The 15,098-nt window shown below is 29.1% G+C and overlaps 1 protein-coding gene and 1 long non-coding RNA gene across 2 annotated transcripts in view; one reads left to right on the top strand and one right to left on the bottom strand.

Annotated features, from left to right (window-relative positions):
* LOC111041676 overlaps positions 1-7,980 on the top strand; it is a 27,637-nt gene extending 19,657 nt beyond the window's left edge. Inside the window, exons 2-3 of the long non-coding RNA XR_002605352.1 lie at positions 7,372-7,582; positions 7,659-7,980. This is a non-coding gene — a long non-coding RNA (uncharacterized LOC111041676). The remainder of the gene's footprint in view (positions 1-7,371; positions 7,583-7,658) is intronic.
* Positions 291-15,098, bottom strand: LOC111041674 (cilia- and flagella-associated protein 43-like). Its single transcript, XM_022326029.1, is given in 25 exon segments — positions 291-568; positions 790-977; positions 1,371-1,622; positions 1,896-2,015; positions 2,085-2,484; positions 2,548-2,751; positions 2,824-3,125; positions 3,566-3,855; positions 3,926-4,067; positions 4,181-4,361; positions 4,416-4,564; positions 4,619-4,849; positions 4,963-5,081; positions 5,156-5,256; positions 5,330-5,598; positions 5,663-5,980; positions 6,218-6,463; positions 6,533-6,691; positions 6,796-6,906; positions 8,504-8,888; positions 10,417-10,582; positions 11,829-12,121; positions 13,346-13,464; positions 14,403-14,452; positions 14,977-15,098. Coding segments are annotated over 23 exon segments (4,902 nt in total). The 5' UTR covers positions 14,403-14,452; positions 14,977-15,098; the 3' UTR covers positions 291-411.

Below are 15,098 nucleotides of genomic sequence, written 5' to 3'. Positions count from 1 at the left end.
ATATTGCTCATTTGCTTCACAAAGTCATGACATTGTGACCGTATATTTATAATTTCTTTAAAATCATGAAAATATTGAGTACAACATTATCTTGCACCAAGTTTTTACACTTAACCTATAGGCACAGTATACAATATTGAATATACATATGACGACACTCTTCTTTTTACTGTCTAAAATGTATAAATATTATATAATATTTAAAGTAACATTATATAGGTATACGTATTTTGTCTATACCAGCTAAATTTGAAAAAATACCATCTAAAAATCTTTTGTTTATTGTACGTTTATTTTAAAATGTATCTAAGTATACAATACAGATTAGGGTGGATTATTTATCTATACAAATTTAAATGTCATATTTGATCTATAAGTATAGTTATATATTTATATGTCTTGAAAATCATATTATTTGGTTATGCTGGTGTTTTTCGGAAAATTAGTATACAGAGTTGGAAAAGTTCTGAGGAGCAGTAATTCCAATTCTATTTGCAACGCATCAATTTCTTTGTTTAATTCTAATACTTTTGTATTGATCTGTGTAAATTTCATTATATCTTTCATCCTAAAACAAAACACTAATTATGTTAATTCCTTAATATTTTGATGTAACTATTGTTGCTCTCTGAACAATAATATTTAGATTTGAGAAAATGGTTTTTGGTTTGACACATGTTTAAGTATTCGTTGGAAAAATACACATTTTTACCTATTCATTCTTGAATAGTATTTTAATGATATAATGTTATAATAATTAAGGTTTAACCAAAAATACGGTATATTTACTTTTCACTGCTGCGGTGCATCAGTTTGTCGTTTAAACTATAATCTATGAGGCACTTTAACTCTGTTAATTCACTCGTCATTTGGTCTATCTCTTCGTCGGCTTTTTTGTTTTTATTTTTAATATCTTTTTCCGTTTTGCACATTTCGTTTAACTTTTCATTTAGCTTTTCTTTTTGCTTTGTATAAGTCTGAAAAACGGTGAATTTTATCACACATATAATGTTGCGTTTCATATTTTCTTAACAATTTAATACACTATTTAATATATTTGATATGTTTACTAACTACAGGTACTAAGTACGTATTAAATTACGATTGACGTGAACGCAATCTAATGTCTACCAATTATATACAATTTATGTTTGTATTACACTATTAAATCATGGGGCTTACCATTTTCACAATAAAATATTGCGCTGTACGCTCATATTGCGCTCATTACGTTTGAGTTATTATTCATTTTACAATAATAATACTTAACATCTATACTTACGTAGGTATATAATATTATGCATTACACAATATCTATTAATTATTATAAAATATGTAAATCTATTGAAGTCGTCTCGTTAATATCTTACAAATTTAATTGCGGCCAGTTCTCTGTCCACGTTTTGTTCAGCTTGTTCCGCGTTATTTATGCCTTTCATCTTAAACTTCAAGTAGTTTAACACATTTTCGGTTATCTTCATTGAGGTAATAAGATCGAAACGAAATTTATACAATGGAATTTTGTGGTTTTTTAGAATATCGTGTTCCCATTTTAAAAATCGACATTTACGTTTGAACTTCAGTAAATTAGATAAAGCATCGATTTTAGTATTGCCCATTTTCTAAAAATTATATATTTAGTAATAATTAAAATGTTTTACTATACAAGAACCCATAGTAATTATTTATTTTACAGACAAAAGTTAGTTTAACAAAGTAATTATAGTTCACTGAGTGTAGAACAAAAGTTTGATAAAGGTAGATCAAGGTATATCAATGTAGATCAAATTTTATAGTTATAAAGTAATTAGGCCTAAAATAAAATTGTCATTTTTTATAAATAATTATTATCTACTAATATCATCTATAATCTATTTAAGTGTAAAATGGTTTACTTTGATTTCGGTGTTCACTTCATCAATAGCATTTTTAGAAATAAGTGTTGTGTTTTCAAAATCGCTGAAGTGTCCTGTTAATAAAGTTTCAACGTTCCCCTGAGGCACTACTAATTGAATCTAAAATTTACATCAAAAAAAGAGCAAATCAGTGTTTTTTTATCCACTGCTAAAAATCCTACTTTTTACCTCGGGGTTATCCTTATAATACAAATCTTGATTTTCCAATCTAACGATGGACATTTTTAATTTCTCAATCATTGCTTCCTTGTCTTCTTTATCGCGCTTTAAGCTATCCAACAAATTGTCTTTGTCTGTTGCGTCTTTTTGACATGTGCTGATCTTAAATTCTGATTCGATTTTCATTCGTCTAAAATTGCAAACCTTATGCCAAGTTTCTCTGTCCATATTCAGCTTATAATCATCTACATATTTATAATCGTCATACACCCTAAGTGTATCTAAGTATTTAACGAACTCCGAGGTCAAAAGATGTAGCTTGTCGTCGGTTGGATCCATTATAGTGTTGACAAATTGGTAACCGAGTATTGACGAATAGTTTTTATTACCTTGTATTTTAGGTCTTCGGCTACAAGTATAAATTATTTTTAAAATATTTTAAAACTTATTTAAGATTTTATTTGGTTTTTACTTGTAGGCGATTAATGCTTGTTCGTAAATGAGTTTAGATGGAAACTCAGACTTAAAACGTTTATTAAGTATGTTGTTTTTGTGATTTAAGGCTTCTATAGTATTGAGCAAAGAATTTGGCTCGGTTTTTGCTATTTTTTTATTCGTTTCTGCAATAATTTGTTCAAACCTTGTAATAGTTTCTCTTAACTCCAAAATGATTTCACTTTCAAAAGAAATTTAAAATGTTGATAAAATATCTAAAAAAAAAAAAAATTAAGCCATATTATGTACTTACCTATGTCGTTTAATTTGGTGTTTTCGTTGATCACTATCGCTTAACATTTTTGAAAGTCTAAGCATTTTTAAGTTCTCATGATCGATGGCTGAATTGTACTTCAATTTCATTTGAAACAACTTAAATACATTATTGTCAAATTGTTCTATTATCTGTGCGATGTGATGATGAATTTTTATCTTTTCTTCTTCAAGAATATTTTTGTATTTTATTCTCTCGTCGTTCAAAGCCGAGGTTAATTTTTCATAGTCACCAATAGCCTTTAAATCGTCTGCCGTAAAATCCTCAGGATTTTTGTTTAACTATGTAAAAAAAATCAGTGACGTATGTATAATTTTTACACCGAATTCCCGGTGCTTATTTTTGTTGCCAATTTTACATGAATGCGTTATAATGCCTCATAAGTCATAATATATAGTTGTTTACTAAATTTCAATACTCGATAGAAATCGATAGTAACTTAGACAGGTATAGTGAAATTTGATGAAAGCAAATATTTATGGGCTAGAAAACAATTTCTATGGATCGGAAATTAATACATTTTTCATTATAATCACATTATATTATATTCACAATAAATTATAAATGCTGCAAAAATTTTTGGGGGTATAAAAATGAAAAAGTGCCACCTGAGGCTGTCGTCACCTCAAACCTAAATACTGGTCAATTACCTCCTAAATACGGTCCTGTGAAAAATATCAGTGCATTTGTTAAGAAAATCTTAAAATATACACACACTCACCATGCACTGTGGTTTTGGCACGTCTTTTTTCAATTCGTCTTCCCACCTTTTCTCCAGCACGCCATCCATCATAATCATCAGTGCCCGCTGTCTATAGTTGTTAAGAGTTACCGTTTCACTGTCTCTTTCTTCTACGCCTGAGTTCGAGTCATTCGACACTTCTTTACTAGATAATACATTATTTTGATACAGTTTTACGGGAACTTCATCGTCATTGACGTGTAAAAGTTCCTCTGTCCGTTCATATTTGTTCCATTCGTAATCTACTGGTAACGGTTCGGTAGGTTCAACTAAACAAAATTAATAATAGAAATCACGACCGTTTTCGAGCTTTTCTTAAAGTTTATTCAGTTTAAATACTTTTGCATGCCAATCTCAACTCGGTTTCAATCACACGTAATCTGTCATTATATTCTTTCAAATTATCCAGTTGCTGTTGTTTTTCCGCAAACAAATCATCAAATAATTGGTTGAATTTATGTTTTAATTTGTTAACCATAAACTATAATTAAATACAATATATATGTAAAGCATGTTATCAAGTAAAAATGAATAAGTACGTCATAACAATTTATCAGCACAAGTGAAATTCTTATGGTTTTATTCCTTACATACTTTGAGTAAAATTACTTCATCTTCGGCCATTTCCAATTTATAATAATTGTTCTGAGAATTTAGAGTTTCGATAGTTTCAACAAACTCATAACTAATTGAGCCCAGCATTGATAAATTATTACTTTGCTTGTAATCGGATTCCGATGAATTTGATTCAACGTCCAATGTCTCAAAATTATTTCTAGAAAAAAAATGCTTTTGACATTTGCATAAAATGTATATTTTTACTTCTTACTTGGAAAATGGATTTTCTGCACTGGATACTTGTTCTGACATATCCCTGATTAATATTCTTTCTTCGATGATTTTATTTGCTTTTTTGATAATGTCTTGGTCTTTTATGCTTATTGGATAGTTGTCTACTTTATATATATTTATTAAACACTAAAATTAAATTTGAAATCAGTTTTTAATATAATTTTGATTCAGAATACGTACATATATAGATTTTGGTTTAATAAAAAGTGTTTCCCATTTTTCCTTTATAATATTTTCAGTTTCCATTTTAAACTTGTTTATGTCACTAAGAATTTTTTCTTCGTACTCTTTACGTTCAAGTTTACACTTTTCTCTGAAACTTAGCCTTTAATCTACATTTAAATCGAATTCTTCAATATCTATTTTCATGTCATCCGGGCCATTGACATTTGTTTCTAATAAATTTTGAAGCTGAAATTCAAAATAAATTAATAAATTATTGGATACGTACCTAATCAACTGAAATGATATATTATGATTATCTTATCTTATATATATCTTATTATTTTTATTATCATTATTACTTCTGTTTTTATTTTTTCAAAATCTTGTATGATTTGTTGTTTTTGGTTACTGTAAGCCGCTATACTTGCATTCAATTCATTTTGTTGGTTAATCATTTCCCATGTCATTCGTGTTGGTGCTGAAAAATAGAATTGTCAATGAATTATGCTTCCATATATATTATATTATAATAACTAACAATAGTAAACTAACATTCTGGTCCATCCTCAATACCTATTCCTTTTGTTTCAAAATGATCTTCAATTATTGGAAAATTGATTTTATCGCTATTTTTATTACGATTTAAATTGCCTCTGAAATTCGTCATAATAAAATAACATTTGAGTCGAAATATTTTATTTAAATTTTTTCCATTGTAAAATTTACTCAAAACTTGTACACATGAAGTTTCCTTGCCGACTTAGCGTTAATATGTTATGGGCATCGACATCAACTTGAGCAGCTATCAACCCTCCCCTTTGCCAATGACTGCAGTTTACCATAATAATTTGTTTCCACTGACCGTCATCGTCGAATTCATAAATGTTATATGAACCATCCGGACTAAATGTAACTCAATGATTTTCGTTCGTATATGTCTTAATGCTTTTTAATTGATGATCTAATGGTATAGTTTGTGACACTAGCATTTTTTCCTTAAGCATAAACATATCATTACGGTATTAATAATAATAAGGTTAGGTAAATATTGAAGCATACCTCAACAATATCTACAGTCATCAAGTGAATACATTTTGATTGTAAGACAGTAAAAGCTATGTTTAATGCGCCGGGCACACTACATGAACTCCATTTAAATACTGATGTGTAATAATTTTGTATATCTTTGAATTTGAAAACTATATTAAAATGTATATCAAATATTAAAATATTATTTCCAGCATTTTCAGCGTTCTTTAGATCTGTATATATCACCGTCAAAAACGATGATTTTTTATTGTCGATTATGTCAACATCAATAACATATTTTTCCAAATTATGTTCTCTTAATACAGCACACTTCTGTCCTAATGTAATCTAATGGATGTTTTTAAATAAGTAAGTTTTATTTTTATTTTACCATCAAATACAATTGAAATATTAAATTATTATTATCACCATTATATAATTTAATGCACATAAAAACAATAATAATTACTGCAGATAGTTGTTTTTTTTTTTAAATTTTATACCTAACGTTTTTAGTAACTATTAAAAGCTATTAAATGCCATTAGATTATAATGATAATATAAAATGTATTTATATTTACTCACACTAATGTAATAAAATCGCCCTGTGGGAAAACTAGTGACACCACAAATGTTTCCGTCAGAGAAAAATTTTACCGAAGATAAGTCTTCGTCGCATAGTACTATTTTTGCTATGCACTCTATTTCGTTTACTTTGGGAACGGTTCTCAACAATTCCATTTTACCGTTTTTAAACGTAATGGCAATATAGCCGTAACATGGATTACTACACAAATCCGTTGCGATTCCATTTAGTTTCATCTTGCTTTTCTGTAGAACAATAAGAGACACTAATAGAATACTACCCTACTTTAATGGGTACATATTAAAAATGTTTACAAATTCTCCGGTCGAAGCATCCCACACTTGCAAAATGTTTGCATGGTCTATGGTGGCCACCGTTTCGTCCGCCGGTTTGATAAACGTAAAATATTTGATTTTTGATCCGTACACTTTCAATATTTTTTGTTTTTTCTGTGTCAGTTGTAACAGTGTTCCCTGCGTGGTCAAAAATATAAAATGTCTATTGACTTTCCGATATCGGTTAGTTGCGCATGTCGCTATATTATTATTATTATATTATGTGATGGTGTTATTTGTACCTCGTCCGACCAGCCGTAGACGTCGTTTTTTACAGCTACCATACGTTGCAATACACAGTCAACGACTATGGTCCATATTTTTGTGAAAATACCTCTGGTGTCCTTGAAACACTGCGGGTTGTAGACAATATATTATATAATACAAGAGTAAAAAGTGTCGTATCCGAGAGTTCTTCGAGGAGGGATTTTGTTTCTTATTTATATTATCTGGGACATAATATTATATTGAGTATGCATTGCGTAGGTACTTATTATTGAGAAATCGTGTGCATGATAGATTTCCGATAATACACTGTAGATTTGACATGTTTTTGTATACTCCAAGCAATATTGAAGTTATCGAAGTTAACTGAACAATATAATTTTTATTATATATATATATATATATGTATATTATGATTAATGATATTTTAATAAGCGTTGCTGGTGCGATGTGAATATTACGAAATAAAATAATTTTAATGATATTGTACGGTCAGTGAGGGTTGTCACTCTATTATATATTCATACCTCCAAGACACCCCTGTACCTATATACGCCGCTGATAATTTTAATTTTTCTTTTATTCCGGCACAGGTTTATATAGAAATGCAATGATGATAATCAACAAAAAATGCAATTTAGCAACAGTAATATTGTTATGCTAAAAAATATACGAAATCCCCCAAGAGGTCATCGCTCCCAGCTCGACATGATGTAATATCATAACATTGCATTAATGGGATAAAATATTAACGGTCTTGTCATTGAAGCAAACAATCCGGAGATTAAATCTTTTGAAAATATCGTAAGGTTTTTATATGATATACATGTATTATGTAACATTACATATCTTATTATTATTGCAAGAAATTTTTTTCCAGTTCGACTGTTTTTCGTTTACACCGCGATGACGTATTTTTTGTATTCATCGTCAGGTTGATGGTGATTATATGGCCCTAAGTAAAGAAACCTGAACCTAATTTCACAACTCAACGTCTCGACAATAATTGGCTATCCAAATAATATCATAGACAATGGAGTCATCAATTAACTTATGGATGTAAAACAAACATTAAATTACATATAAATATTATGATAATAAAATACCATTCGCGGTATAGGCTATAATGCCTATGTCAATAAATTAAAAATAATAAAATACAGTTGGGTGGTAATTAGTGGGTTTTTATTTATTAATATTTTTACCAACTAAAAATGTAATATTTATAAGTACTTGTCTTTTTGACACCGTTTTGTTTTTAATTAATTTTCAAAGAAAACATTTAGTACATGCATTCGTCATTTGTTATATTTTGGTATTCCAGTTATCAAAAACCGATATTTCTTGCGAATAACCAGAATTTACAAAAATGTAGGTGTTAAGTGTTAACTGACAGTAAGTATAGTAGGTTAAAAGCAAAACCTTTTTTCGGGTCCCTCATTTCATTCATACATAATATTATATTGACTCTATTAGCGTGAACACAATCGTTGCCCACGACATACACCTCTTGTACGAGCCACGATCGAACTGCTAAAACATCATCTCGCAGTCATTTAAACATCATAATTTACAGTATACCTATTACCTATACTGCTTATACACGCAGACAAATCTCTTTACCGCGTCGCACCCACACAATACGTACCATAAGGGTGTAATCGTTACAATAACAATCACAACAATAATAAAAATAACAATATCGATAATCATCATCATCATCACCGTTAGACGATTGTCCTGGTTGACCGCGTACAGCACGAAGCCTTGTTTGCTGGGGCACACCAACGCGCCCGGGCCTCCGCCGCCGCCGCCGCTTCCGCGTTTCGCCGACACCGGATCCGCCGTCGTCACGACCATTTCCGGTTCCGGTGCGCCTGGCTGCACTCGATAGACGTTCGCCAACGAGTCGCAGAACACGTACCACCCGTACGGCGTCCAGCAGCCCGACGCGGAGGCGTCCGAGGGCACCTCCACCCGAGTCCTCTCCGCGTACACCGTCTTGCAGCCCACGAACAACGTCCACAGCTGAAGCTTACACCCGACGTCGTGTTCCGTCTGGCTCAGGTACACGTCGTTTCGACCCGTCGCTGCGGTGATCGCCGACAGACTGCCGTTTTATGTGACAAAACAATATGACGCATATATTATTATTATGAATTCGATTTAATTCGATTACGCGCCCATACAGAATCGATTTCAAAATAGAATTCGTGTGAAGACTTCGGGCCCACAACTATCCAAGACTTCTTTGCGTGTGTATGTGGGGCAGGGGGGGGGGTCCAAAATACTCGATTATTAGTTTTTTTTTTATACTTATAGAGTTTACGTCTTCATATAACTAATGTAGAGTACCTACGAGTACAGCTGTGGTAGAAAAATGATGTATGTTACATTTATAATTTTAAATCTATTTTTCACCAACAAACATAACTCATCCTATTTGGCTATACATTTATTCATGTAACGGCCGGCATTTCAATATTGGGGTTAAATTTTATAGCTTGGGGTGGCCTAAATTAAAACCATCGAAAATATTTTAGTCATATAAAAACAATATAAAACGATTAAAATACGTTTAGGTAAACGTACGAGTTGTATAATGGGAGGAGGGGCTGACTACATAATTTTAAAAGAGTTTTGAAATATTACATGGGTGGAATCTCGAATCAGTTAACATGCAAATTGTATATTGTGTGAGTATCAAAAATATAAATATAATATGTTATTAAATAAATATATAGAAGCACAAAAGATTAAATAGGGCATACTGCAGTTGTTTACATGTGAACAGGACTTTAATCAATTATTTATAGATTATAAATATATCATCTTGGTTCTACCTTTTAAACTCTATTTAAGGTGAAGCATTTAGAAAAAAATTCGAAATTTATGAATTAATTCTTAATATTTGAATTTTGATTAAGTCTTCAAAATTGCAAATGACAAATGCATTTATTTAAAATGTACTATACACTCATGTTGTAAGTTAACATTTATTTATAATGTTTACTGTTTATGTACTCTTAAAATAACGCAATCGAACTCTTTAGTATTTTGATTATTTATTCGGAAAATATAACTCTACATTATATAACAAAAATAATTTCCTTTAGGTACCTTCCAACAGTGTTTAAAATCACCTACTATCTGCGATAAAAAAGTAACTTTTGAATCGTGATAAACTATGTAAAACACTACTAACAGATAATATTTCTAAGAATAAGTAAAATCAAATAAGATTTTCCTATAGAAATACATAGTCCAAAGATATATCATAATTAATAATCTTACAGCGAAAAGGGTACAATAGTTTTAACAAGCGTTTACTTTTTACTCTAGAATAATTTTTTATTCGTTTGCTTGAATACAAAATAAATATAGGTAAGTATTTAATTGGATTAATTTAGTATAGTTTTGTAATTTTTAGTGAATAATAAATAATAATATGTTTTCGAATATTCTTTTAGTGCAATACATAGTCCCAATCCAAACCCTATAATATTATTGCCACACTATTATTATTATTATTATTATACGGAGGAAAACCAATCAGTGTTGGATAGTATATATATCATATATATTGTTTATTATGCTCGAGGCATTTGGCACACCAAGCAGACGGAGCGTGCTTTTACTTTAGATATTGGTTCGGCTGAACGAATCCGGTGTCGACGACCAACAGTTTTTCTCCAATTCTCCACGCCCACACGATCAAATCGAATGCCGGGTAATCACGCAAGCCGATTAAATATTCCAACCTCAGAAACAGTATAGACTTGTATGGTGCAGAGCAGCTACTATCTGAAATCCAATAAGATCCCCTTCGGCATAAAAAATTTATAACTTATGTACAGAGTGATCCATTAGAACCACTATACAGTCCACAATATTATACAGACAATTTATATGGTTAAAAAAAACAACTGATAGGTATTTAGTTTCTAATACTTTCTTATGAAATTAGGTGTAATTATAGATAATTTTGTAAACACTTTTTCATCACAGTGGCCATTATGTTTTTTAAACATGGGTACTATTCAAAAAATACCCATACAAAATATTTTTTTTTTTCAAAATCATAAAAGTTGACAACGTAAGTCACTGTGTATATTTCGGGTTAAAATGAATGATTCTCTATATTATAATGTAGGTACTATAAGTATATATCAAACACATACATTTTTTTAATTTTATAAACACCAAAATACCTAATACCTAAATTACTTTTAACAAACTATATTGTCTTTTTTTTAAATTATTTAAAATGTATTTGTTACAACCAAAATATTATTTAGAAAAACACTTTAATATTATGGGTGATTGACGATTGACACACGTTAAAAAATTTAAGGAATAAGTACTTGGAATAAGTATTAAAAAAAACTAAATTTCTCAATATAAATATTTAAAATCTATCAGAGACTAAATAATAAATACTGCAATATAACTTTAAAAAATAAAATTTAAATACTCAACTCATACACCTAACTATAATCAATATGACAATGTGTATTGTATAATGACTTAAACGGTTTACTGCATTTCACATATTATATCATAGATATAGCTTTGATTTTATTTTTCAATTAAATACCCTTACATGCCTCACATTCATATTATAACGGCTGCGGAACAAAACTTCAAAAACGAAATTAATTTTTTTTCCTACTTGGCCATTTTCCAAAGTGTTATCTATACAACAGTCAACAGTTAACCCATACTTAGACAGGTAGGCCGTAGATAGGTAGAAGAAAATAAATTAATTGGACAAAAATATATTTATAAATCTTAATATTGATATATAATTATCAGTGATATTTAAATGTAATAATTTATCACATTTGTTGTGAAATCACTTAATTAAAATTGTATACGACTTGACTTATAAGATTTTGCTATGCGTAACCATCTTGTTTAGTTGACTCGCACTGTGGTGATGTGCACGTGTAATATTATGTTATAGTATCACATATTTGATTTTTTACTCATATCACATTAAAGGTTTTATAAATTATTATAATATTATATACACTAAGTAGGTACTTACCAACAAGCGTCGCCAACACTTTCAGGTCAGGATACAAACAAATGACCACCTTGGATATTGGTGGGTGTTCAGCCAAGGCCAGTAAATCTATATCACAGCAATCGACGCATCCAATACCTTCTAAATGTAGATCAGCATCACCACCACCCCCCGGGGTCGATTTACTGCCTACTATTAGTATATCTTCTTTTTGCGTATTGCCGTCATAAAATATTAACGTTTTTTCAACGCGTATCAATAAAACGTCTTTGGACACGAATTTCAATTCACTAACACTTGCTGGTTTCAACCATCTAGAAAATTAAATTTCATCGATTAAAAAACACTCGGGTGTCTATCGGTTTCCATAATTTGGGTTTTTCTATTTAAAAGTAAATAAATAATGAGTAATATAAATTATAATAACACATAGAACATTCGCCGATTTTAAGCATTATTCAATCACCAACGTTTAGATATTGACAACTTATACACATAATTTATTTTATTTTACTGCATTTTTTATCTTAAAATCAATTACATATTTTTATACACGAGTTTCAAGGAGACTGCAAAAAATTTAATTGTACAGTGAAGTTCTTATGATGTATAGGTATATATAACATAATTTATAATAACATACATTACAAATTGTTATATAAGTGCTTAAGTCTAAAGTACCTATCCAATAAGGCATCACATGATGCCTAAAAATATACAAATCGTTGTAAAGTAATGAATATAGTACGACTGCAGGTACCGAATTGGTTTTCAATCCCCAACCCCACGTGCCGCATCAAGTTTGAAAAAGGTATATTATTTAGTTAAGCCGAATTGGTTACCGTTTAATTGGGCACATTTTTCTTCTTAATTTTACAAGCTTAGAACTGTCAACATTAAAAGAAGGTTTGATTAAAAATGCGTGGTTATGTGTGTTAAATAAATAAAATTATAATACATTAAATTTCAAACCGTTGATTTGGAAATCAATCAGTCATCACTTAGGTATACAAAATAAAAATAATAAAATAAAATATATAACATTTTAAGTTTCTATTAATGTACTCAATCATACAGTTTTCCAAATATTGGTTATTTCTTTCTTGTTTGGTGGTAAGTTTCTTTACATTATTACTTCAAAATTTAATACAACGCTAATTAACAATTTTTTGTCATTTTATTATACATATATAATATACTTTAGAGTGTAGGCACATTCATATTTTATATATTAGTCTATACCAATTATATCCACACATATGATTTACCGTTGCAAAAGAATGCTTAAAAATTAAAATTGTAACTACTTGACCTGAATACAAACTGGAACCAATTCGGCTCAACTAAATAAAATACCTTTTTTAAAAGGGAACCAATTCCCAATAGTACCTGCCTATATATTATATGATGTATATATATTATATATATATATTCTATTATATTATACTATATATTATATTACATTGTAATTTGTAGGTAAGTATAATAAATTATGTTTCTCTCTATATTAAATTTAACACGAATCCAGATTTATATACCTTGCGAATACACTTTTACTGAATACGTTTGCACTTTCCTCTGTGTTGTCTAATTGATCGTTCGATTCTTCTTCACTTAATGATTTTAAAGCGATATTTTCTTTTGGTTCTTCCGTCATCTGTTTGCAAACAATATTTCAATAATGTACTCATACATCTCGTACAATAACGAGTTTACTCTGACAATAACATAATATATTAATTATAAAAATTAACTTTGTTAAGCTACAATATTATATAGTATGAGTTATGACTACAATATGAATATAGTTATTAATTTTATATTTTTAGTCCAGTTCGATTGAAATATTAAATTGAAAATGTTTTATATTAGGTTTTATAAACTATAGTACAATAAATACAGTTTACTATTTTAGTAAAAGAAAAAAAATATTTTTAACTAATTAAATAATTATAATATGTGCAATGTGATATGAATATTATTATGAGACTATTATAAGACTGCATGAATAATAAAAGTTTCAGCTTAAATAATTTAAATAATTAATTGTCGAGTACTATTTAATATCATGGCCTACGGGTAAAGGTTATGTACTTATGTGTATACCGCATATTATTATATTATATTAATTATACATAATATGTGTAATGTAGATATCGTACATTTAACACCGTTACCACAAATTAATTTCTCCAAGGTGTAGTGTAACGCGTAATGGGGTTGTTGTTGTGAGTGATGAGTTGTTTGTTGTATTAAATATGGATAACACGTACAAATATACAAATTTATCATGTGGTCTGATGTTGACATTATTTTATGCGATGATTAATCTTGAAATATTAATTATATATAATACTCATTAATATATTTTCAAGCTTGAAACTGTAGCAAGCGCTGTACGAGCACTGTAAATTATAATGCTATAATAGCCTGTAATACTACTATAATTATAAGAAAATATGACAGACAATTTCTATAATATTGTGTAAAAAATTATGGCCATGATTTAAATGCCCTAAAAAATGCGTTTAAAATGTATTTTTTAAGTTTAAAAAGTAAAAAAGTAGCTTATATTTCAAATTCATTTATACTTACTATTATTTTATTTGCTGATTATTATCTGCACCAACTGTGTTGCTGTTGCACTGTTCGACGATAATAATATATTAATATGCTGTTTAAAATTGCAATCAAACTAAAATTATGGACGTTGTATGGACATTGGATTTTTATAGACAAAACAACTTCTTTCGACATTAACAGATGTCACAAAAACATATTTAAAGTCAACAATAAATTACGATCTTTTAAATTTTCAATTATGGTATCGATGATAACTGATAAAATAACCTATAACTTATTATTTATAGTTAATTTATGTTTGTAGAAGAAAATCAATAATTTGTGAAAAATACTCTACAACTTTAAAATGTTAATTACTAATTACAGTATACCTATATTTATATTTTCCACTTCTAGACGAGTAATATTTTAAACACTAAAAATAAAAATTACATACCCATCATTGTAGCATCAACAATGTCTACTCCAATAATAATAATATTTCTAACACACTTGTTACCTATCTACTAGTTATAAAAAAGCATGTGGATGTTGAATGGTTCTCAATAAATGTGTTTATTTATGTAATAATCAAAGTTTAACTTACCATCAGATTGAATATGTTCAACAGATAATAATATTAATGACAACTGTCATAAATACAATAGGAACCTGGAACATGTATCGATATCAATAATATTGTATCATCTTAACTAAACTATTTACATT

Source organism: Myzus persicae, unplaced genomic scaffold (genome assembly GCF_001856785.1).
Source record: "Myzus persicae strain clone G006 unplaced genomic scaffold, MPER_G0061.0, whole genome shotgun sequence".
In the NCBI taxonomy this organism is placed as follows: domain Eukaryota; kingdom Metazoa; phylum Arthropoda; class Insecta; order Hemiptera; family Aphididae; genus Myzus; species Myzus persicae.
Note: the sequence above shows the minus strand (reverse complement) of the source record. Positions and strands in the feature narration are given on the sequence as shown.